The sequence below is a fragment of the Osmerus eperlanus genome, chromosome 16, assembly GCF_963692335.1.
Source record: "Osmerus eperlanus chromosome 16, fOsmEpe2.1, whole genome shotgun sequence".
NCBI classification, from domain to species: domain Eukaryota; kingdom Metazoa; phylum Chordata; class Actinopteri; order Osmeriformes; family Osmeridae; genus Osmerus; species Osmerus eperlanus.
In genome coordinates, this window is record NC_085033.1 from 11,368,378 (window position 1) to 11,391,912 (window position 23,535).

At 46.5% G+C, this 23,535-nt stretch overlaps 3 protein-coding genes across 3 annotated transcripts in view; 2 read left to right on the forward strand and 1 right to left on the reverse strand.

Annotated features, from left to right (window-relative positions):
* Positions 1-304: 304 nt before the first annotated feature.
* zgc:113531 (uncharacterized protein LOC541359 homolog) lies at positions 305-3,030 on the forward strand. The gene is made up of 3 exons (XM_062482153.1): positions 305-861; positions 1,230-1,359; positions 1,521-3,030. The coding sequence occupies exons 1-3, from the start codon at positions 520-522 to the stop codon at positions 1,706-1,708; spliced, it is 660 nt and encodes a 219-aa protein (XP_062338137.1). The 5' UTR covers positions 305-519; the 3' UTR covers positions 1,709-3,030.
* A 313-nt stretch (positions 3,031-3,343) lies between these two features.
* Positions 3,344-23,535, reverse strand: part of b4galt2 (UDP-Gal:betaGlcNAc beta 1,4- galactosyltransferase, polypeptide 2) — a 58,175-nt gene continuing 37,983 nt past the window's right edge. Inside the window, exons 4-7 of the mRNA XM_062482144.1 lie at positions 22,856-23,043; positions 21,968-22,090; positions 16,075-16,179; positions 3,344-6,540 (exon numbers count right to left, since the gene is read on the reverse strand). Of these exons, the coding sequence (XP_062338128.1) occupies positions 6,390-6,540; positions 16,075-16,179; positions 21,968-22,090; positions 22,856-23,043 (567 nt within the window). The 3' untranslated portion in view covers positions 3,344-6,389. The remainder of the gene's footprint in view (positions 6,541-16,074; positions 16,180-21,967; positions 22,091-22,855; positions 23,044-23,535) is intronic.
* Positions 12,200-13,607, forward strand: LOC134036952 (zinc finger protein 239-like). The gene has a single exon (XM_062482145.1). The coding sequence runs from the start codon at positions 12,403-12,405 to the stop codon at positions 13,525-13,527; it is 1,125 nt and encodes a 374-aa protein (XP_062338129.1). The 5' UTR covers positions 12,200-12,402; the 3' UTR covers positions 13,528-13,607.

The window sequence follows — 23,535 nt, forward strand, 5'->3', positions numbered from 1 at the left end:
TGTGAACATTTCACGTGACAATGATTTTGTTGTTAGATTTTTCTAAAACAGGTTTATTATTTCAGGAAACTAATGGCAGATAGGCTACTTTAAATATAACTAGCCTATATAGCAAGTACTATATGTTTTTCATTTCCAAAAAGAAGGGGGAAGACTGAACACATTTTGTTATAGAAAAATCTGATTTCATCTTAAGCCTTGAAAAATATTCAAATTGCAGCACATAAAATGAAGGGACGGATTTCAATTTCCACTGGGAGTCACGTGCATGTTGAAACATAACCCCTATGGAGACGTAATAAAGTTTCCTCGCTTTGTACAGTTTTTCCTCTGAGCTGCGGGTTTGGGCGCACCATTCTCTCCAAAGTTTAAGGAGCGATTCTTTTTTTTTAAACGTAAAAATAATGTAACTATGTAGAAGTCTGCAGAGGTCTGACAAATGGGAATCATTAGGGATCCTTATCGTCTAGGATTATAGCTACGCAAATCACAGTTTTGGACATAACGCCTTCTTTGACAATGGCTTCATTTGCGCGCTTCTCGATGAGTATCATACGTCCCTTATTAGTGCTTCTGCTGTGCGCTCGGTCCGGTCTAGCTTTCTCTGTGGCGGGGCACGAGAACACCTGTGAGGCCAACGGTAGCGTGTACTACGTGGGGGAATGGTACTTTCTAGACTCGGACCACTGCACGCAGTGTGAGTGTACTCCAGAGGGATCAGCCTGCGCTCGGACGGAGTGCACATCTCTGCCCGCCGCATGCATCCATGTTAGTCATTATCCCACCGACTGCTGCCCAAGGTGCGAGAAGATAGGTTGCGAGTACCGGGGAGAGGTGTACGACCTGGGGCAAAACTTTCAGGTAGGCTACAACCTGTAAGATAGGCCTTAAGTAAGATAGGTCTAGCAGTGACACTTTGGATCCAGTACACTTGACCTATTTTTAGGTCAGTGTTAATTATTCGAAGGAACAATTAAGAAAAATTTGATCGCACAACATTTCTGATAGCCTACATTGAAGAACATTTGGACACAGCTGGAAGTGAGAAGTGACTGTGGAACATGGATACGTACCACCACCTTGTGGTCTGAGCTTGAAGTGGCAAAACCTTTGTTCCAGCTCCATACTATTGAGTATTTGAGCAATGTACTGTACACCTCTGACAGCCAATTGTGTGTGTGTTTTCACGTGTGTGTGTGTGTGTGTGTGTGTGACTGGATGAACATCAGCCCTCAGAGTGTGAGCAGTGCTCCTGTGAGATGGATGGCATTGCCCGCTGCCTGGTGGCAGACTGTGCCCCCCCTCCCTGTGTAAACCCCATCTACGCACCTGGAACATGCTGCCCAGAGTGCAGGGAGGGTGAGTTCCTCTAATACTGCACAGCGCTCAGTGCCCTAGTTGTTTATCCTCATAATAGTTTTACAAACAAAGTTTAACATGATTGCCGATATTCAGACTCAGTATTGAGCACTGATTCATGGAGTATCTGCTTGTGTGCTGCTTGTTGTGTGGCTCTGCAGGTCCAAACTGCTACGTGGACTCCTCCAGGAGCAAGGTGATCCCGGCCGGCGAGCCCGTCTGGGTCGACTCGTGCACTAAGTGCCGTTGCCATGACGGGCAGGATGCTGGCTACTGGGAGGGCAACCGATTGGCCACCTGCGCCCGCGTCCGGAACTGTGTCCCCGTGGAGACCGGACAGACCAACTGACCCAGGGGTGGGATCAGTTCCAAACCAACCCGCTTTCCAGGAAACTTTGGACCAGTCCTCTTCTAAATCAACCTGACTTACACTAGCCTCACCTACTTGTGGATGACCTGAGGGGATTTAACAGGTTGATAAAGTGTAGGGCTAATACAAAAATATCAGTATCTTGTGTCGCCATCCGGTTGGTACAGCAGCGTGGACATGCTGCTGTGTCACCTACGCCTGCTCAATCCACACATATCTCCACAAGTACATATAATTGTTGTGGGTAGCCAGTAGTGAATATGAGTAGATTTGGGACTGGGCATAATTCTGCCCCCCGGAGGCCATCTGCAGAACCAGGAAAGAAAAAGAGGCACTGATTCTAGAGGTACGATCTGACAATTGACCTGATTCACCTGTTCTTGGCTCTAGTGTATGTTAGTAGCGTAGGAATACTAAACAAGGCTAAGTAGCCTTTATCTGCCAATACGAACATATCTAGTCTAGATTAGGAGGACCATCCTAAAAAAAGAGTTTTGGGATGTTACTGTGTTAGGGTAAAAATGTGTATCTCCATTCAGATAATAACAACCACTCATGACTGTAATACTAAATGTATGGATAGAGTGTGAGTCAAAGTAGTTTAGTTTAGACAATGTGTTTTATGTTGTGGTTAGGTTCATGATTTATGACATATTGTATGTAAGTAGCTGTACACATGTATACATGCACTTCACATGAACACAGAAAAAAATCTACTCTTAAAATGGAAATGAAAAAGTGCTAAATACAATTTAATACAAGTCAAATACAGCACCCCAAAATGTAAACATGGATGTTTAAGTCATGCTTTCACCATGCCAGTTCAGAAGGGAACATTGCATTAAAACCAAAAATAAGATCTGTTAGTCTGCAATCGTTTCATATTCCCTGGCCCAGATTAAGTATAGAGAATCTGTGTGTGTGTAATGTGCAGTCAGTGTATGGATCCATGCAGGCATGGATAAACTGCACTACATGTATGCAACAGCCCAAGACTTGTCTTCTCAGGACAGGTGCCACCTCTGAAATTGATATCCTAGACAAGGATTAAGATTAGGTCCAAAATTAGTAGTTATTTTAAATGGAGACCACTATTAAGTTGGAAGCACATTTCAATAACAATGGGTGGGAACAGTGGGAAAGGAATGCCTTTCTTCCGGTTAAATCCGGGATTCTTTACTTTTGAATTCTTTTAAATTTGAATATCGTGTTTATTTTCACATATCTTACTAAATGGCCCGAAACCACCATCTCTTCATGTACAGCAAATCATTCATTAAAGCCTTTTCTGACCATTAACATTATGGACTGAAATGTGGGATGTGAGTTTGTGTGTGTTCTCTGAAAAGTACAAAGTTTTCAGTAAGAGTAAGGTTGTTTTCGTTTCCATGGGGATGAACTAGCTTTCTTGTTGACAAGTTGGGGACTGTTTCTCCCTTAACAATATATTATCTAGCATATGTTATAGTGACGGATTTGGGTCAGATGATTGTATGCATCTAAGACAACGAGAATACCTCATTTTGCCTTACACCACAGGAGTTTCTAATACATTCCTAGCAGATCGAACCAATTCCCATTCACAAAAATAACACATCACAACCTACATCCTCTTTGACCAGGATATTTATTGATTGTATAGAAAAAGTAGGTTTGATATGACATTATGCATTCTATATAAGATATAACATTTTCAACATTCAATGTACAAAAAAACCTACAGTAAATACAGGAAATCTTGAAAAATGCACACAGCCTTGAAGGCTTGATGCTGTCAGTAGAATGTGGAGCGGACCTCTGGTACCCATGTTTTACAGAACTCTTTTTCCCATGATCCTCTGTTGCCTATACTTCACTTCCTTCCTCCTCGGGAGTGCTGTGACGATGAGAGAGAAGGGCTTTTAGATAAACCTGGCTTCAAATCGAGATCCAATTCCTGAAGAGGATGATGGTTAAATGATAAAATACTTTATTTTGGGCCAGGGGAAAACTTGTGTTATTAAAATGAGAGGACCTACTGCACCACATTAAATTGCTCGGAACACAAGGCAATACCAACTATCTGATTGCAGGCCGGTGGGAGTGGACAAATACGAGTAGGTTTATTCGCACCTGGTTAGTTATACTGCATTGTAGTGAGTACTCATGGTCAGATATGTTCCTATACTTGTGCTATATTTGACATTTTCACCAAAGAAGGATGCCTTGTCTTGGTTAGTATGTACAACAGCAAACCTGTACTATTACATAACACTTATGATATGACACTGATACGGAAGAACACTCCTGCACTAGCTGAGCTTAGTCCCCAGTAGTCACCAGTAGTTTATATAGTAATAGTAATGCACTCAGAAATAAAGGCAGCAAAATGATATGCTTGTGAGATCCAGATATAGATCTATAAATAGATCAGACAGAGAGAAAATAGAGTGGATAGCGTCAAAGACAGAGAGAGAAAAAGAGAGAGAAAAAAAGAGAGAGAAAAAGAGAGAGAGAAAAAGAGACAGATAGAGGCCAAGATAATTGAAAATGGAAAACATGTTGAGAGAGGGGGTAGTGTCCATGAGGGAATAAAAACTGGTATTCACACTGGGCACATGATGGTGAGACGGAGAGAGAGGGATGGCAGGGGGGAAAAGAGAAAGGCAGAGATGGGGGTTGTTGAGAAAAAGGGGGAAGACCCTCCATGGAGAGAAGGCTGGGAGTTAATGAGAGGGGCTTTCTCTACAGCCTCACCGTGTTCAAGCCTGGTCAAGAGATGCTGTCTGATAGTACAAAAGAGAGATCACCAACGTCACTTCACACTACAATACAAAAAAACTTCTATTCCCAGAATGCAGCATTCCTATTTTGCCTCTCAATACAAATTCTGAAGGCATCAGTTTGGTGTTTAGGCAGTAGAAAACAAATGAAAAAGGAGAGGTGAGAAGCTTAATTAAGACATTAAAAGGCTTTTGCAGGCCAGTAGGGGAAGTTGTGAGATGCATTACACACAGTATGGTCCAAAAGTCTGTGACCACAAAAATGTTTTTTACCCAAATTGTCAAGCCAATAAAATTTGTAATTACAATATTTGTGTTACATTCGAAACAAATGCAAAATCTATGTATCTTGACTAGCGGTCTCAGACGTTTGGGCCAAACTGTTTATTTCTTGATTAGACCAGGTTAATACACCCAAGAAAACTAGCCCATCACTTTGTCTGTCACAGGGCAATGCTCATGTATGTTGGGCTCTGCCTTATACAGATGTTTAATCTATTCGCCCTTGAGGACGGACATCACAACTTTCCCCATGGATCATCAATACCCGATCATTGTCTTGTGAACGATGTAGATGGTAAAGAAAAGACAAGAGCATTGAACAAAAGATTTGAGTCTCGTTGGAGGAAAATTATCATGGATTATTTGAGCAATAGGGCGCCATTGTCATATAGCTGAGCTCACAAGCTTTCTTCTACAGTTAGTTCAGATCAGAACAGAGTCCAGACTTTACAGAGTTCACCGCTTCTTATTTCCTTTGTGAGCAAAAATGAACTGTTATTAGATCCTTCTTTAAAACCACCCTCAGGTCCAGAAAATACTGATTTGTTTGCCTCTGGACTCAGAACATCCTGGTAGCTAGCTCTGGATTCAGCGGATATCCTTGTCCAGTCGCCTGTAGATCCAGCATATATGCTACGTTCAACTCGCTTCACCTTTCCAGGTCTATAGCAGTTTCTGGAATGTCCTGCACCAACACTGGACACTATATCCAGGACTACATCTCTCCCTTCCTCAGATAGTCACAAATCCTTTGCTACACAAAAAAAGACACCAAAAAAGACCACTAGAGATACCGGTACACATTGTCTCTCTTCATTCTAGGAGTGTTAGTCACCAAGGAGATCAGGGATAGTAGAGAAAAACATTCAATTCAAGATATTTGATTCGATTGACAAAGAGATTCACATAGAAGTCTTGAAAATCACCCAGTTTCATAGGATCCAAAGTCACACCATCCTTGTTTATGAATCACCAACATGTAAGTAATCTGATATAACTCCTGAATACACACTGCGTTTGTGTGTGTACAGTAGGACCAGTTCCCAGCATACTACACCTGTTCCTCTTCACTGCTGTGTGTAGCTGTGTGTGTATGCACCCGTGTGCATTTCCACAGTCGAGTCTGAGTGAATCTGCTTTGATATATCTTTCTTACCTATTCCTGAGCTAACCCCCTTCTCCACCCTCCTCCCAGGAACCGGGTTCCCCAGATCTAGGCCTGCCATTGCTTAGAATCCCAGTCTCAAGGCCTGTTTCTGGTCACAGTTTTAAGGCCTGCCATTGGTTGAGGTCGCACGATCGAGGCTAGCATTTACAGCTTGGACGTTTTGTGGCCAGTGCACCATAGAAGGAGGTGTTTCCCTCTACTGCAGGGCGCTGAGTTACCAAACCTGGGCTTGGGGGAAGGACGACAAGTGTAGGCCTGGGTGTTCCACAGATCGCCCTCTCTCTTTCGGATCCATAGAGAGAGAGACAGAGCGAGAGACATAAAGAAAGAGAGTGAAAGTGAGTGAAATAGAGAGGGGTGGGGGGCTCTATGTGCACATTGTCATCACGTCGTCCGTGTCCACTCGCGCCTCTCTCCCTCCTCCCTCCGTCCGTCCTCTCCTCCGCTCCTATCCCCTGAAGGGTCGGGGTGGGGGCTTCCCTATCTCCACTGAGATGTTGGTGTACAGGGGGTACTTCTTCACCTGGACCAGGTGGTACGACAGCGAACTGATGCCATCTCGCCTCATCGTGTTTTTGGTGTTCTGGATCTTGTTGAACCTGGGAGAGAGAGAGAGAGAGAGAGAGGGGAGAGAGGGAGAGAGAGAAAGCGAGGGAGGGAGGTAGAGAGAGAGATTGCATGTTACATATCTAAATCACCGTTAGCACTTGCTATCTCCGTGTCGCCCTGCAGGTGGCGATCTGAGCACGCTGAAAGTCGCAGCGGAGCAACAAACACCATCTTCCAAGGACTCTCCCATTGTCTCACGGCGGCACTATGCTGCCTCCGCCTTTTACATTCAAATATGACCGGTTCTTAGCTCTGAAGCAGGAAACCAGACAGCACACAGAGATGAGAAGGAGGTCTGTGATGCACATCCAATCTCCTGAGGGCAGCTGAGGGGTGGAGGAGTCTCTGTGAGCCTGGCCCAAACCTTAACAGCACTCTCCCATGTAAGGCTAGCCAAGTCATCTTGTGTGACAGAGAGAGACAGACAGCGAAAAAGAGCAATGAAGCATTTAATACATATGAATAAGAGAGGTGTTTAGAGCTAGGTCAAAAGAACAGTTCCAAGGCAGAGAGACGGAACTCACAGAGAATGAGACGGACAGAGAGGGAAAGAGAGGGGGAATAGAGGGAGGAAGTTACACGGATAGAGAGGGGGTAGAGATAGAGATAAGAAGAGAGAGAGAGATGGAGAGAGAGAAGGGAGGGTTAAAGAGATTTATCTATAAATCTACCAGGAGGAGAGGATTAGTGCCTCTGTGGTCAGAATGTGCTGCAGTACTGTATACTTAATCACTGTGACCCAGAGAGGGAACTCAGGATACATATGACCTGGGACACCAGCCTACATTCTCCACCCAGGGAGATTCATATAGGAAATCATATTTATCATCTTGGAAATCTGGAAAATACTCTGTTTTTATTGTGCTACCTTGTCTTCTTCCCTAAACCAATTGAATCTAGTCCCAGTCCCAGACCTAGTTATACATGGGCATGGATGAACTGCAGATACAGTAAAACGTCTACTTTCCAGCATAACATGGACTTCAAACTCTGATCATCTGTTTGCGTTATTGACTCCCTTAGGCAATCCAGCAGTGAGGAGATGATTTACAAATGCCGAAATAAGGTTGCTAGTGGGGGAGAGGTGAAGAGCGTGTGGATTCATGCACAGATAAGAGAGGGTTTCCAGAGGGGGAACCTGGCTCATACCTCAGGTTAGCCAAACACAACTGGGGGGACAGACACAGTCCCAGAGATGAGGTCAGCATTCGTGCACAACTAGAGGACAAACACTCTTATCCAGGGTTATTTATCATTTATGCTGTTCTCTCTCTTCCTCCCTCTTTCAGACAGACAGGCAGAGAAACTGAAGGATAGAAAGGCAGGCAGGCAGCTAGATAGCATGTTGTCTTGCCGATCTAGTGTTTGAAGTTATGAGAACACATGAGGCCAAATGCAAAACACCCCAAACGTGACACTTATTGTTACATTAGTGAGGAAATGCTAGCAATGCAGACAAACAGAAAACAAACCAAACCCACAGCCGTTTCTAGGGATTGTTCAGGAAATGACTTCTGAAAATCCGAACATTAAAACTTCAATCGCCACAGTTACTAGGCTAAGTGTAACGTATTTGTTGCGATAATCCTCTTCCACTTTCACCTATCAATGACGAGATTATCCACTGTCGCAAGTGCAAGCCAACCAATGTTTTATGTTTGTATTTCCCAGAAGAAGCTAACTGTCCGCTTAAACAGTTTTTGTGATCACGGTTAGTTCCTCTCAGTTCAACTGTATGCAAACACGGAAGGAATAAATGTAGTCACAAATGAATTCCCTGAAGTCCAATTAAGTGACCAATAATATTTTACGAATATACATGTTGTGCTACTCTACTGTGTACAACAGCAGAGTTGCACAACAGCACTTGCCAGACTATTCACCTCAGAAATCTGGTCAAAGAAGACCAGTTATTGACCTTGTTGACCAGACTACCATCCATTTGATTCCAGGAACTACTGGCCACTCATTAACGACAGCATGTTTGCATTGTGTGGTTATTTACATTGACTGGTTGGTTATCTTCAAACCCAAATCCTCTCACTGACAGAAAGAGCAGCTGTTTCTCAGAAACAAACGGATAAACTGTCGCTCTTCTTCTTCTCTGCCTCCAGGGATCTTTTCTTCATCTGAGACCTCACCATGGGAAACACCTTCATGGCATTTCAAGAAAGGCGTTGCGAATTGGCCCTGTGCAGATGATGCATCCCAGCACCTGATCTCCCTTGCTAGGGACGTCTGTCCCTTCCCAGACTACAACCCCAACCCAATGTTCCTCAACAGTCTGAGCATCAACTCCTCCCAGCACCTGAGTGACCACTACGCTGTCGTCCAGGGCTCCCTGACCCCCCCGCAGTTGGACTCCTTCACCCAGGCCCTGCGCACCACCGTGGGCCCCCAGGGGATCGTCAACATGGGAGGGACGGGGGTGGTGGCTCTCTCCCTGGCTGTGCTCTTCAGCAGCCTGGCCAGGCGGGTGAGGGGCCAGTTTGAGCCAGTGACGGGCCCCCTCCAGGGCTGGTTCGTCAAGGAGGAAGGGGGCAGCTAACCTCCACAGGTGTCGCTGATCAGTGACTACCTGAGGCTGGTCCCTCACATCGCCAACAACCCAGCCAGGATGAAGGAGGAGACAGAGAGTGCTTTTAAGAAGCTGTTCATCTTACAGAGAGAGAATGATAAACAGAGGACGCAGGGTGTGACACGAGATGTCAGGGCTGCCAACTTTGTTCTATCATTTTTGTTTGAACAATATTTATTAGCCTATCTCAACCTAATCAGTAATACTACACAAGGTGACATTAACAGATTTATTGATACAAATTCTGATGAAGAATACCCCAAATTTCCTGAGAGAATAGAAGAGAAGAATTTGCTGTTCTCTTTCAATTGTGATCCCAAAGTTGCAGAAAAAGTATTTCTAGAAGAGATGGAAAAATCTGAAGAAACTAGAGAGGCTTTTAGACGGTGTGAATCAAAGCCTGAGTATAAAGGCAACCAGATACGATACATTGCTCATCTGGCTGTGTTAAAGTTTTACTATACATCAGTTATGAACAACTTTTTAAATGTATATAAAGATATGAAATCACTGAACGAGAGCTTTGACCTCAAGGCTAAAGCCCTGGGAAAATGGACTCTCTGAGTTGGCTAACAAGGACAGTTGTTGATATTAAATCATGAAATGAAATCACTTTGAAATGACTGGACTCTGTTTAAAGTGTAATATAATAATAAAAACTATCATAACGAGACAGAATTTTAGCCATTCCCATTTGTTAATCTTCTTGATAAAATCTTGTGTACTTGTTTTTATGCGTGTGTTGTGGATGAAAAGATCACAGAATATGTTATTTAGAGTCTGTTTCAGTACACATCAGCAACAGTGGCCTACAGTGCATCAACACTTTATGAAAGCGAATCAAAGTGCGATGAAAGTAAGATCATCTGTATGTTCATCGCTACAGCTTCAGAGTTGGAGACAGTCACATCTATAAAAGTCGGCTGTGGAACTCATAACTCCTAGTGACAAACATCATCAACACAAGCTCACCCTGAGATGTACACTGGCTGCATAGTGAAGTATGCATAGAAAGAGCATCCACTAAGCCTTCAGGAGGTCAGGAGTTTACGCAACTTTCTCAATTTTCTATCTCTGAAGGTACTTTGGGTGTTCACTGCGTGAATCACTCCAGGAAGACATCCTCAGAGAATTCTAATGAGAGGAACCTCAATCCTCCACACAGAAGAAGGGCACTCTGCCTGGCTGACGGGGTCTCCCATTCTGCTTCCTTCTCAGGACATTTATGAATAATGCAATGCTCCCTAAATAAACACTGTACCTGTCTGTCAACTTAGCAGGAGCACAGAGAGAGAGGGAGAGAGAGCAGGAGAGAGAGGGAGAGAGAGAGAGCGGGAGAGAGAGAAAGAGAGATGAAAAGAGAAAGGCAGGGGTAGCTTGGTTTTAGCTTCATCCATTTCATGAGTTTATCTCCTCCATTACAGTTCATACAGTATCATGACTGGATTGTTGAATGCATGTGTTTCTCTACCCGGCTGTTGCCAATTCAGTCACACCAGATCAGTCATTTCCCAAGGATGTCTGGGAGGAAGAATGGATCTTCACAGTGTTCACACAGGGCCTGTGTGTCTGAATCTCCTATCTCTCCCAGATGCAGACAGGTCTTCCAGCCTGGTCAGACACTACAGTGATGATACCTTTTCATAAGGCTATAATGAGGCTATGTTGTTCAGTCGGCCCCAGCCTCTCTGTGTCTATGGATCTGAATAGGTGTCACCCCCTTCACCTCGAGAGCTGCTGACATCACACACACACACGCACACACACACACACACACACACACACACACACACACACACACACACACACACACACACACACACACACACACACACACACACACACACACACACACACACACACACACACACACACACACACGCTTCTACATGTCTGTGTTGAGCATGTTCGTGTGCAGTGTATCCAGGGCTCTCAAGTCTCACGCATGCGCTGAGACTTCCCGCCGTTGGAGTTTCGCGCCAGTGAAGGTGGTCTCATGCTCCAGGGGTAGTTTACTTCAGAGCCATAGAAAAAGAAAATGGGTTAGGGTTAGGGATGCATCCACACCTCCGCATCGTCCAGCATCCAGGTGATATCGTACACCTCGTCGGGCATTATCCCTTACATATAGCGTCAATCAGAGGTCACAATAAGAACATTACATATTTGAGTAAGAAACAATTAGACTAAGAAGATAGCTCTTCCAGTGACTGACCCAGAATGAGTCATGCTGACATTTAGGACATGCGCTAACATAAGATAGTGAGATATAGCTAACGATGACCAGACTTTGAACGGCTAGGACAAATAGGGAGGGCCTTCTGGGACCGAGGGCAAACTGACATACACTGTTTAGAGAGATGACAGAAGTTACCCACACATGCTAGGGTTCAATGTACGAATTAGAGGGGTTCCAATGAAATCACAGAGGAGCCAACCTGTACCGCTGCTGCCGGCCGCTGGCCCCGGGGGAGGAGCTGCTGGACTGGTACAAAGACGAGTACGCCAGAGACCTGGGCATCTCCTTTGACTACCTCTGGGACAACAAGAGCTCCACCAGAGGTACCTCCTCTTAGTGTCCTCCTCTCCTTTTCTCCTCTCTCCTCTCCTGACATATCTCCTCTCTTCTTATGTCTCCTATGTCTTTTTTCCTCTTATGTCTCCTCCTCTCTCCTCTTCCCCCCTCCACTTCCCTCTCCTCCCTAATTTCTCACCTCCCTTCTCTTCTCCATTTCCCTCTCTATAGATAGATTGGAGGGACTTGTAACATTGAGCCACTCAAATCACTGACTGGAGATGTTCTTAACCTACAATATTATTGACCTTAACTGTATTCGTATAGTAGAGCACTGATATACAAGACCATTGATTTTGAGTGAAGTTAATTTAATGTCAATAGTACATTCGTCTCTCTTTCATTACTACATCTAACAACCATTAAACCCACAGACCAGGATTGCAACCTGTTAATCCCTTACCAAAGCTTGTCATTTTAAAACTCTGCTGTTTGTATTTAATTGTATTACATTTATTAATTTGCTCTCTCTCTTCCAGGACCAAGGATAGTCGTCCCAGACTCAGGTGTTCTCCTGCTCCCAGTGTCCTCTCTCCTTCACCGCCCAGATCTACCTCCACAAGCACATCAAGAGGTGCCACCATGACCTGTACGTCTCTCTGCTGAGGAGTGGAGAGATCAAGACCAGAGACTCTGTCCTCCTCTCGACCATGCCCCAACACCACTTCCTCCCTCCCCCCGGTCCCCACCCAGGGAAGCATGGACACGGAAAAGGCCAGACATCACCACTGTGACCAGTGTGGGAAGAGCTTCAGTCTGTCAGGAAACTTAAAGAGACACCAGCGTGTTCACTCAGGAGAGAGGCCGTACCACTGTGACCAGTGTGGGAAGAGCTTCAGTCTGTCAGGACATTTAGAGATAAACCAGCGTGTTCACTCAGGAGAGAAGCCGTACCACTGTGACCAGTGTGGGAAGAGCTTCAGTCAGTCAGCAAGCTTAGAGACACACCAGCGTGTTCACTCAGGTGAGAAGCCGTTCCACTGTGACCAGTGTGGGAAGAGCTTCAGTCGTTCAGGAGACTTAAAGAGACACCAGCGTGTTCACTCAGGAGAGAAGCCGTACCACTGTGACCAGTGTGGGAAGAGCTTCAGTCATTCAGCAAGCTTAGAGACACACCAGCGTGTTCACTCAGGTGAGAAGCCGTACCACTGTGACCAGTGTGGGAAGAGCTTCAGTCAGTCAGCAAGCTTAGAGACACACCAGCGTGTTCACTCAGGAGAGAAGCTGTACCACTGTGACCAGTGTGGGAAGAGCTTCAGTCATTCAGGAAACTTAGAGAGACACCAGCGTGTTCACTCAGGAGAGAAGCCGTACCACTGTGACCAGTGTGGGAAGAGCTTCAGTCATTCAGGAAACTTAGAGAGACACCAGCGTGTTCACTCAGGAGAGAAGCCGTACCACTGTGACCAGTGTGGGAAGAGCTTCAGTCGGTCAGGAAGCTTAGAGACACACCAGCGTGTTCACTCAGGAGAGAAGCCGTACCACTGTGACCAGTGTGGGAAGAGCTTCAGTCATTCAGGAAGCTTAGAGAGACACCAGCGTGTTCACTCAGGAGAGAAGCCGTACCACTGTGACCAGTGTGGGAAGAGCTTCAGTCGGTCAGGAAGCTTAAAGAGACACCAGCGTGTTCACTCAGGAGAGAAGCCGTACCACTGTGACCAGTGTGGGAAGAGCTTCAGTCAGTCAGGAAGCTTAGAGACACACCAGCGTGTTCACTCAGGAGAGAAGCCGTACCACTGTGACCAGTGTGGGAAGAGCTTCAGTCAGTCAGGACACTTAAAGACACACTTTTGTTTTGGGAAGACTAGAGATCCTGGACTCTAGATCTCACTTAATAATCCAACTTATATAAACATAGGAAATGTATGTATTTGTATTCATTATTTAAAGTATAATTGTACATAAGATATTTGATTTATAATGAAAATGTATATAAATGTAAACATAAAATACAGGCTATGTATGATTGTTTCATTGTTTATTATATAATTGTATAATAATAATAATTGATTCTGTATGACTTAATATATATTTTACTTATAAACATAAACTTAAATAACATGATATGTTATGTGACGTAGACAATAATATAAAAAATAAATACAAATACTGAATGCTACTGTCTTAGATGTTTGCCTGATCTATACTGCGAACATAATGTTATCGTACGTCGAGCCTCATTCCCATATTCACGTTGTGTGTTTATGTGACTGTGTTACATCAGGATGGGAGAAATGAGGATCATAGAAGCACCAGAAAAATATTATATAGAAGCATTAATTAAAATCTGTTCATGACATTATGAGAACAATCCCACTTCCCTCCACAATTAAACACAGTCATTATTTTTTATGCTGTCTCTCAGCCACTTCCCAGAAATGCTGTTATACTTGAACACTGTAATATTCTAAAGTGTCGTCAGTCAACGTAATACAGTCGTGTTTGGTTTGCTCCAGCTGGAGTTTGATAGACAGGGCTTTCTCGTCCCACATGGAGGAGGAAGACCCATCAACACGTTTATAGTGGAAAAAAATGTTATTTGATATTTTTACTGAAATAACGTGTTCCTATAATTGTTCTTATTACAGGCTGAATCTAATACTATTGGGCTTGCCTTGCACATAACTGAAAACAAGCTGGACATGTGTTGATTTGCTAGCAACAAAAAAAACAATTTGCTTATCTACGACATGTACCAATGATTTGTGTTGCACATTTTGACCATGATTACAGTGTCCCACAGGAGATGTTTAACAAGGTCCCTTTGCATAGTGATCTATAACCTTTCCCTACCCTCATGCTGCCACACGGCTAAATAATGAATCATCAACAGCCTACGTCATAACCGAGCAGACGGGGGAAGCACGCTAAATATGTCCATTTGTATCGTTCACCACTCACCTGCAAACATATGTACAACTGCACATGTGGATATCAAGTATTCGACTAACTAACAGACATGTCTTGTTCCTGCGGGATCTCTAATGATATTGCTGATGGAAGATGCTGTTGGGGATGTTTGCATGCTAAGTGGATTAGCATCTGTATCAGTTTTTTATAGGGAGTCAGGTGGCTGAGCGGTTAGGGAAGCGGGCTAGTAATCAGAAGGTTGCCAGTTCGATTCCCGGCCGTGCAAAATGACGTTGTGTCCTTGGGCAAGGCACTTCACCCTACTTGCCTCGGGGAGAATGTCCCTGTACTTACTGTAAGTCGCTCTGGATAAGAGTGTCTGCTAAATGACTAAATGTAAATGTACTGGTCGAGTCAAACACATGGCTCTTCTGACACACCCTCACCTGGACGATCCCTGATGTTCCTTTGCTGCTGACGCCAAATGAGTTTACGCTGAGCCTAACCAAGCGAACCAGCCACACGCAGCCTTGGGATTGTCTCCAGCACTTAGCACACTAAGCGTACTGTGATTGCACTCGTGAGTTTTCCTCAGCAACCACGGCACCTCCGAGTATGGATTTGAGAACGCGGGCTGAGTACTCCCTGCGGCCCTGCAAAGTGTGCTCTTTTCCAGGGATACTCGTAAAGTCCCTGAGTGTACTTCTGAGTGCTGTGCACTCCAGAAGTCCCCGTAGCGCACGTCCTGTACGGCGTATCGGATTTGTGGAGGGAGCCGTAGGCGCCCTAGGCTCTCTCCCGCTACAGTACCTCGCTCTACCGCTCTCTCCCGCTACAGTACCTCGCTCTCCCGCTCTCTCCCGCTACAGTACCTCGCTCTCCCGCTCTCTCCCGCTACAGTACCTCGCTCTCCCGCTCTCTCCCGCTACAGTACCTCGCTCTCCACCGCCATCTTGTTAATGAGAGCCCCAAACTGGGCTGTGATCAATAAGCATCTCTCTCGCAGAACAGTCCTTCAGCCGATCTGGCTGATTACAGAACGTGTCCCCAGCTTCTCTGTGTCCTTGGTTACCATCACATTCTACGGCCACACAAACGCAGACAAGCACACACTCAGAATCCCGCACTCGCAAACACCCTCACACCCTTTGTGAGTCGCTCTGTCTGTGTGTGTACAGTAGTTGGAGCTCCATGCGAGCTATCGATTGGCCCTCTTTCACAGAGCGTGATTGGTGGACTACCCGTGTGTTAAAGATTACTCTTTGCTTCGAATGAACCATGGAAATCCATAACAAACAGCTTATCATAAGGAGTGCGCCTCGTGAGGCTGAGAGACTGCAGCCGGTGCAGCTGAAGTCAGGCCAGCTAGACAAACACAGTGATCTGGCTAGATCACTATACCATCACACACTGGAGACATCACAGACTCCAGTGCCTGAGCTGACAGGCTAAAACCCTCCCTGTTAATGACCCGCGATTGGTTCAGCCATGCTATCGGTAACCAGTGAGAAGGTATCGTACCTCTGTGGGTTGGGTTCGTTGTGCTTGTCTCTCTCGTGCTTGATCATCCGGTAGCGTCCGATTCGAACGTCTGGCCTGGCCACCTTCATCCCATTCAGGGTGATCCTGTAAAACAGAACGAGCGCCTTAGAACACTGAGGAACGGGGTATCCTTGCACCTTGAACCTATACCACCGATGGTGAATATACAACCAGATAAGCAAACCTAGAACAGTGTTTTATAGGGCATGTAAACATTGCTGCAATCCATTTGCATTAGTACCAATCCAATTAAGAGAATCCACTAGCCTCTTTAACAACAGCCTAGGAAAGGATCGGCATCAATCCAACCACCAGCTGGATAAAATAGGTCTGTGGGACACGACGCTATAGCAGACACCTGAAAATGAGTCCGGAAACATCTGCAGTAAGCTCCCACTCAGCGTGTGGGCACACGCTAAGCCCTCTGTCTGCAGAGGTGATGAAACATCAAAGATGTTCATTTCCCCAGTCACTTGGGTAGTGTGTGTGTGTGTACCTTTTTCACAAATGCGTGCGCTCGCGCGCGTGTGTGTGTGTGTGGAGGTTGCATTGTGAGCTTTCAGAGTGTGTCCATTGAACCTGTCTCAGCTCCTGAGATGGGATGAGCAGGTCTGGTGGATTCTCTCTGATTCTTCTCTTATCGGAGCAGCCAAGCTTGACATTAGTGTCTACTCAAGACTGGGCTGGGCTCAACACACACTCCTGCCTTCAGAACACAACGCCCGCAAACAGGCCCCCAGGGGAACGAACGGCGCACACGGGAAAACAACACAAACACAAACGTGGAAGGGAAGCCGCACTTGACAGAATGGCAATGTCACCGTCTCCGAAGGTGCTTTGAGATATCCTGAGAGCTGCGCCTGTCTGGGAGAGCCATGCTGGGTGTGTGTGATGCCCGCTTGCAGCTGTTTGATAACTGGAACTATAAGGCCTGTTCTAATCAGCCCCTTCTGTTCCCTGATCCCCTGGGCGCGGGCGGGAACCCCTGTGATTGGTCGTGGGAGTGTCACGACGCTGCCTTCGCCATTGGCGCTGCAGCTGTCGTCCAAGACCGCATACTTTCTCAGTGAGTAGCAGGCTTACTAGGGATGGACGTAATTATGTGTGTTTGTGTGAATTAGTGTTTATGAGAGATAAACTGTGTCTGTGTGTGTTTAATGCAAATGCATGTGGGCTTAGACACAGTTTACTGTGTGTTTCTCACCTCTTATAACCCCACAGAAAAGAAGCTTTTCATGTAGTCAAAAAAAAAAAAAAGACAAAAAAAAAAGTACAGTTTATTACAGGACAGACTTGTAAATCCACAGCTCTGTGCGTTCCCTTGACCCAGATGCCCTCTGAAGAGACAGCTAGCAGTACTACAGAATGTTAACATCTCAGGAAGCCATGACGGAAGACAAGAACTATCAAACTACATATCTGAAAGACAGCTGTGATAAATGTAAAAAACTAGAATAGAAAAGGTGACCTTGGCAGAACAAAACAAAACCACAGAGACATTTAGTTTTTATCCATCGATTCAGCTCCAGCAGATAAGGCTCCTTCTTTATACAGAATCCAAGAAAGGAATGTGCCGTCCTAGATTTACATCGTCCTTGGAAGTGAAAAATACTATCCATTCAGGTTCTGAGAAAGAAAGACAACAAAAACCTATTTTGTTTTGTGTTCGTTGGGCTATTGTGAGACAACTACTTTCACTGCTGTACCGCTAGAAGGACAAATAAAAACAACAACTCTAACATTTAATAAACCGATCTTTCAGTACTGACCCTGTCTTTATATTTTACGCCAATATCTATTTTGGACAAATCTATATTCTAATACAAATTCATCACGTATTTACATTTAGTCATTTAGCAGACACTCTTATCCAGAGCGACTTACAGTAAGTACAGGGACATTCCCCCGAGGCAAGTAGGGTGAAGTGCCTTGCCCAAGGACACAACGTCAGTTGGCTTGACCGGGAATCGAACTGGCAACCTTCGGATTACTAGCCCGACTCCCTCACCGCTCAGCCACCTCCCTCCCTGACGTATACAATGGAGGAGCAAGAGCACTGAAACAAATCTTTTCAAGTGAGTCTAAACCAGCGGGAGGGTAGGAGTGAGGAACGTGGAAGCAGCATACTGTCCAACCCAGCGTCTTTCTCTCCATGTAGGGCACCTCCCCTCATCTATCTGCCTACTGGCTGGGCGGCTGCTGAATCTCCAGGGCTCCTGATTGGATTAATCAGGAGTTTCTCAATATCGTTTCTCTCTCTCTCTCTCTCTCTCATGCATTAGTCTGTGGGAGTCGAGGGGAACAAGGATCTGTGAAGCCGCCTCATTTCCCTCTGCCAGCACGGGAATGAGGGGAGAGAAAGGAAGCGAAGAGAAAGAGGGAGGGAGAGAGAGAGAAACCGAGAGCGAGAGGGAAGGCGAGCGAGAGAAAAAGGGAAGGAGAGGTGAAAGAGAGCGAGAGGGAAAGAGAGCGAGAAATTTTGGGAGAAAGAAAGAAAGTGAGAGATAGAGAAAGCAGTGCTTTGCTGGCATCCTGCTGGATTGAGCTGCATGTCTGCGCTGGTGGTGCTGACGGTGTGCATCTCACTGCACACTCCCCCTCCCCCACCTCTTCTTTTCTCTCTCCTGCCTTCCTGTAATGACTTACAGCCGATCGAGACTGACCCAACACTGCTCCTGACACCCACACGCACATCCACACACACACACACATCCATACATACGCACACCCACCCCCACACATCCATACACACACATACATCCACGCACACACCCATCCACACACACGCACACCCACACACATCCATACACACACATACATCCACGCACACACCCATCCACACACACACACACCCCCACACATCCATACACACACATACATCCACGCACACACCCATCCACACACACGCACACCCACACACATCCATTCACACACACACACACCCACACATCCACCCGCACAAATATCCACACACCCATAAACACGCGCACACAAGCACACACACTCTCTTTGTTCCTCATGTCTTTATTAAACCCAGCAGAGGGAGTTTGTATTTAAATGCAGAGTCAGTGTCTAGACAGACTGGGCCTGGGGAGGAGAGGGTTGGTATAGAAACACACAGCCAAAATGATAGTTCAGTTCAGATACCTTCTTATCTGTGTCCCAATGATCTGCCTGGCACAGTGGAATTGATGTGCTGGTCGTAAGCACTGTTGACACTCCAGGCAGACTTCAACAAAAAATCCAGCTCCAGCTAAGTGGATAAGCTTTAGCTCAGAGGGCTAATGCATTCATCCCAGCATACAGTCGCTTCCAACCCAACCTGTTACACCTAACAAGTTGCAGAGCTCAGAATCACCTCAGGTTCTTTCTGTCTATAAATGATCGTTCCTTGCATGGCTGATCCTGCACTCACAGATGGGTCTGTTTCTGAGGATGGATGCTTGTATACCAGGGCTGGTCAATGTTGTGAAAGTGAACTACCACAGTGAGTCCTCCCCTCCAGACTGAGATGATTCCCTCAGAAGGTTAGGGCAGAATTCCAGGAGTCCAACACAACCTTAATACATGAATGTACTCAACAGAATGTTTCACTGAATGGATTCTAGCAAATTTCCAACTCCTGGATGGAATATATGAAGTTTAATGTACCTAGCACGTCTTAGAGTGGTAGACTCTGGGTGGGAGGGGGGAGGGGTCTGTGAACGCTGACCTAGGGTGAACTGGAAAGTACACACACGCACACCCACATCCTGTACACACATCACACTCACAAATCCCTAGCCACACAAATCCAAGCTAGTTCCTCGGAGATGTTCCAATGTCGGGGCAGGGGGGATACTGCAGACCTCATGAGCCATGGGCCAGACACTCTCTCTGGCCAGCCACTCTCTCTGGCCAGCCACTCTCTTTGGCTCGGCCGCTCTGTCTCTCTGCCCCCTCCAGCTTCTTCTCGGACCATCTCATCTCAGTCCCCAGACCTCTTCCTCTGCCTTCTTGTCACATTCTCATGCTTTCCCTGTCTCTGTGAGTGTGTATCTCTCACTCTCTCGCTGTCTGTCTTTCTGACACACACACACACACACACACACACACACACACACGTACACACAGTGTTGCCTGTTAGTGATGTGTCATGGTGGAGGCTCTCCCAGGCTGGCTGAGTGTCCTGGGTGTCCTTGGGGGCATGGCTGGCTTCTGCACTGAGCTGGGACATGTCCTCCTGGAGGGTGGGGGTTGTGGTTCCACTATCCCATCTGACACGCTGGATGCTATATAGGGTAGCAGTACACCCGGGGGAAGATCCCGCCCCCAGAGGGAACAGTGAGGGAGCAGTGAGCGAAAGGAGAGAGAGCGAGGGACAGAGATGGAAGGGCAGAGAGATGAAAGGGACTTAGGGACAGATTGTGTGTGTGCGTGTGTGTGTGTGTGTGTGTGTGTGTGAGAGAGAGTGTGTGAGAAAGAGAGGGGGGGTGGAGGGGGTAGCAGGCTTACGGCCCTTTATCACTCTATCACTTTCTCCATCTTTCTCCCACTACAGTTGACAGGACTCTGATGGAAGGGGTGGGGGGCCAGGCTAGCTCTCTACACCCTGCTGCAACCACCCCCCACCCCCACCCCTCTGCACAGCCTAGCGTGCTAGCTGCAGCGCTGCCGGCCTAGCCTTGCCACAACACCCACTGTGCATTTCAAGGACATTTCAAATTGCTTTGTAACAGGCTCTAAAAACAAGCCAGGCTTGAAAGGGGTCCTGGAACGCTATGAAACACAACCTTCATGTTCTTTTTTTGTGTTTTTTTTTTTATACCAGTGCGTATTTACCAGGCATTCTGCTAACCCGCTACAGCACTTGCTTGAGTCTGTCACGCTCACCCACAACAGAATGCAACATGACGGCTGGTGTGAACCCGCTATAATAACAGTCTGGCTGGCCAGCCTTACCTGTACAGCCAGTAAAGCTAAACTAGCTTTGTTAGGAGCAGGAGCACAGGAACTGGCTCGCTTTAATGGGCCCATCGTATTGCTGCTCTTGTACTGAAGCTATAAAAGGAAGTGTTGTGTCTCATTGTGATTTCTCTTCTCATGTTTTTCTGATGTACAACGCAGGTGCACAGTCGCACACCGTGCCAGCAGGCACATACACACGCGTGTGCAGGCACAAACACACACACACACAAACACACACACGCGCACCCTGACAGCCTCTATCTGTGACATGGTTCTATAAACAGCGAAACACTATCCCGGCAGCGGGGGCAATTCCAAAAATGATATTTTTCTATTGCTTTACGGCGCTATCACTTTGAGATGGAGAGAGGGTCCGGGCAGATAGAGCGCTTGAAGTCACAGATCACCTCAACCAAGATGGAGATGATAGGCCGTGTTCCAGACCTATTTATCATCCTGAAGAGAAAAACGGAGCGTCTGAAGAAATGAGAAAGTGGTGCTCTTTTGTCCTCTGCTTGACACAGACATGCGTTCGGAATCAGGAATGTCTGAGGGGGGCACAAAGGAAAGGCAAGCAGAGCGACAAATACCTTTTCTGGTCTGTCTGACGTTGTAGACAGATGCAAGGTCACAGACTTTGGAGGGTTTAATTCTGGTGTATATGCTGGTATGCCTTCTGCCTTTGTGATAATTGTCAGTTTGCTGGTGTGGGGCTCTACATCTTGTGATTGTGAGTGTAGTTTCAAGCGATTCTAGTGTAGTTCCTGGTGATTGCGAGTGTAGTTTCAAGCGATTCTAGTGTAGTTCCTGGTGATTGCGAGTGTAGTTTCAAGCGATTCTAGTGTAGTTCCTGGTGATTGTGAGTGTAGTTTCTTGTGGCTGCTGGGTACTGTAGTTCCTGTGGTATCGAGCCCAAGGTGTGTACCTGTTGTATATGTCGTCGTCCTCTCCTCCCCAGCCCCAGTACTCGTTGGGGAAACCGTTGATCTTCAGGAACTGTTTTCTGCTCAGCCCCGACACCCCTCCAAAATAGCCTGCGTAGGGAAGCCTGCAGGAGAGAGACAGATGTCACTCGCACACACTGCACCACGGGAGAGAGGGGGGAGAGAGAGAAAGGGAATGAGACAAAGAAAGTGAGAACGAGAGAAAGTGATGGAAAGCATGAGAGAGAGAGAGAGAGAGAGAGAGAGAGAGAGAGAGAGAGAGAGAGAGAGAGAGAGAGAGAGAGAGAGAGAAGACAGGGTCTCGGTCACACACACTGCTTCCCGGCATCATCTCACACCCAACACCTTGTCAGGCTGGCAACTCTCACCTGCTGTAGACTATGCCCTCTGCTACAGACAAGAGTGTCGATATACAGAGAGGCAGAGGGAGCCCACCCAGGGGAAGCCACCGTCAGAGAGAGAGAGAGAGAGAGAGATTGAGAGAGAGAAACAGAGAGAGAGAGATGAACAGAGAGAGAGAGAAACAGAGAGAGAGAGAGAGAGAGAGAGAGAGAAACAGAGAGAGAGAGAGAGAGAGAGACAGAGAGTGGGAACAGCTAAAAAGTGGTATAAGATAGAGTATTATGACAAGTGCCCGAGGCCAGTCCATGTGTGTGTGTGTGTGTGTGTGTGCGTGCGTATGTGACGTCAAAGACTGACTTCACAAAGTTAGAGGGGGGCAGACAATCACTAATGAGACCATCTGCCACAACAGAAGTCTGCACATAAACATTACGGGGGACAGACAATCTGCAATATGTGTGTCTGTAGGGGTGTGTGTGTGTCCCTGTACGCGTGTGTGCATGTGTGTGTCCCTCTGCTGGTCCTACCTGAAGCCAAACTTGTCCATGGCGATGGCGAAGTGCCGTGGCTGGTCGTAGCAGTGGTAAAGGTTGCGGTCGTCCATGGGGACGAGGTCCACGTCGCTGAAGATGAAGCAGTCGTACTCGCCATCCCTCAGGGCCTCAGTGTAGCCCACGTTCAGCAGCTTGGCTCGGTTAAACGTGTCCTCGCCCAGCTGCAACGCACCATGCGAGGGAGAGGAGCAGGGTCAGGGATACTTCGACACACGCCTCGTGATGCAGTGGAAGCGACACTGAGAGTCGCGTCATGGTCACGTAACGGCACTGGCTATGCCAGACACCTCGCCTTGCTGAAGTGGAACACTTAACCCGTCCTGCGCTCTCCTGTGAGTGGTGAAGCGAGCAGGGACAGGGAGGGTGTACAGCCCCTGTAGGGGATGCAACCAGATAGCCCCAGGAGAAAGGCCCTCATACTGTACTGTACTGCATCACTGCAACACACAACCACTCCTGTTCTGACTGAGGTCCACAGTGTTGGAGTGAAATCTTCCAAATAAAGCCTCCGTATTCTGGAGTGACGCAAAGATGTCAGTGTAATCCCTTGTAATCCCAAATTACACTATTTCACCCAATAATCCAACAGGTGCGTAATCTATTGTCGTAAATCCGCCATCTTTCTAAACATGAACTCTAGTTAGGTACATTTG

What these genes read in the sequence shown, in the direction of transcription:
- zgc:113531 (XM_062482153.1), top strand. Translation starts at nt 520, where the DNA reads ATGGCTTCATTTGCGCGCTTCTCGATGAGTATCATACGTCCCTTATTA. An exon ending in ACCTGGGGCAAAACTTTCAG is followed by an intron (nt 862 to 1,229) that starts GTAGGCTACAAC and finishes GATGAACATCAG; the next exon opens with CCCTCAGAGTGTGAGCAGTG. An exon ending in CTGCCCAGAGTGCAGGGAGG is followed by an intron (nt 1,360 to 1,520) that starts GTGAGTTCCTCT and finishes GTGGCTCTGCAG; the next exon opens with GTCCAAACTGCTACGTGGAC.
- LOC134036952 (XM_062482145.1), top strand. Translation starts at nt 12,403, where the DNA reads ATGGACACGGAAAAGGCCAGACATCACCACTGTGACCAGTGTGGGAAG.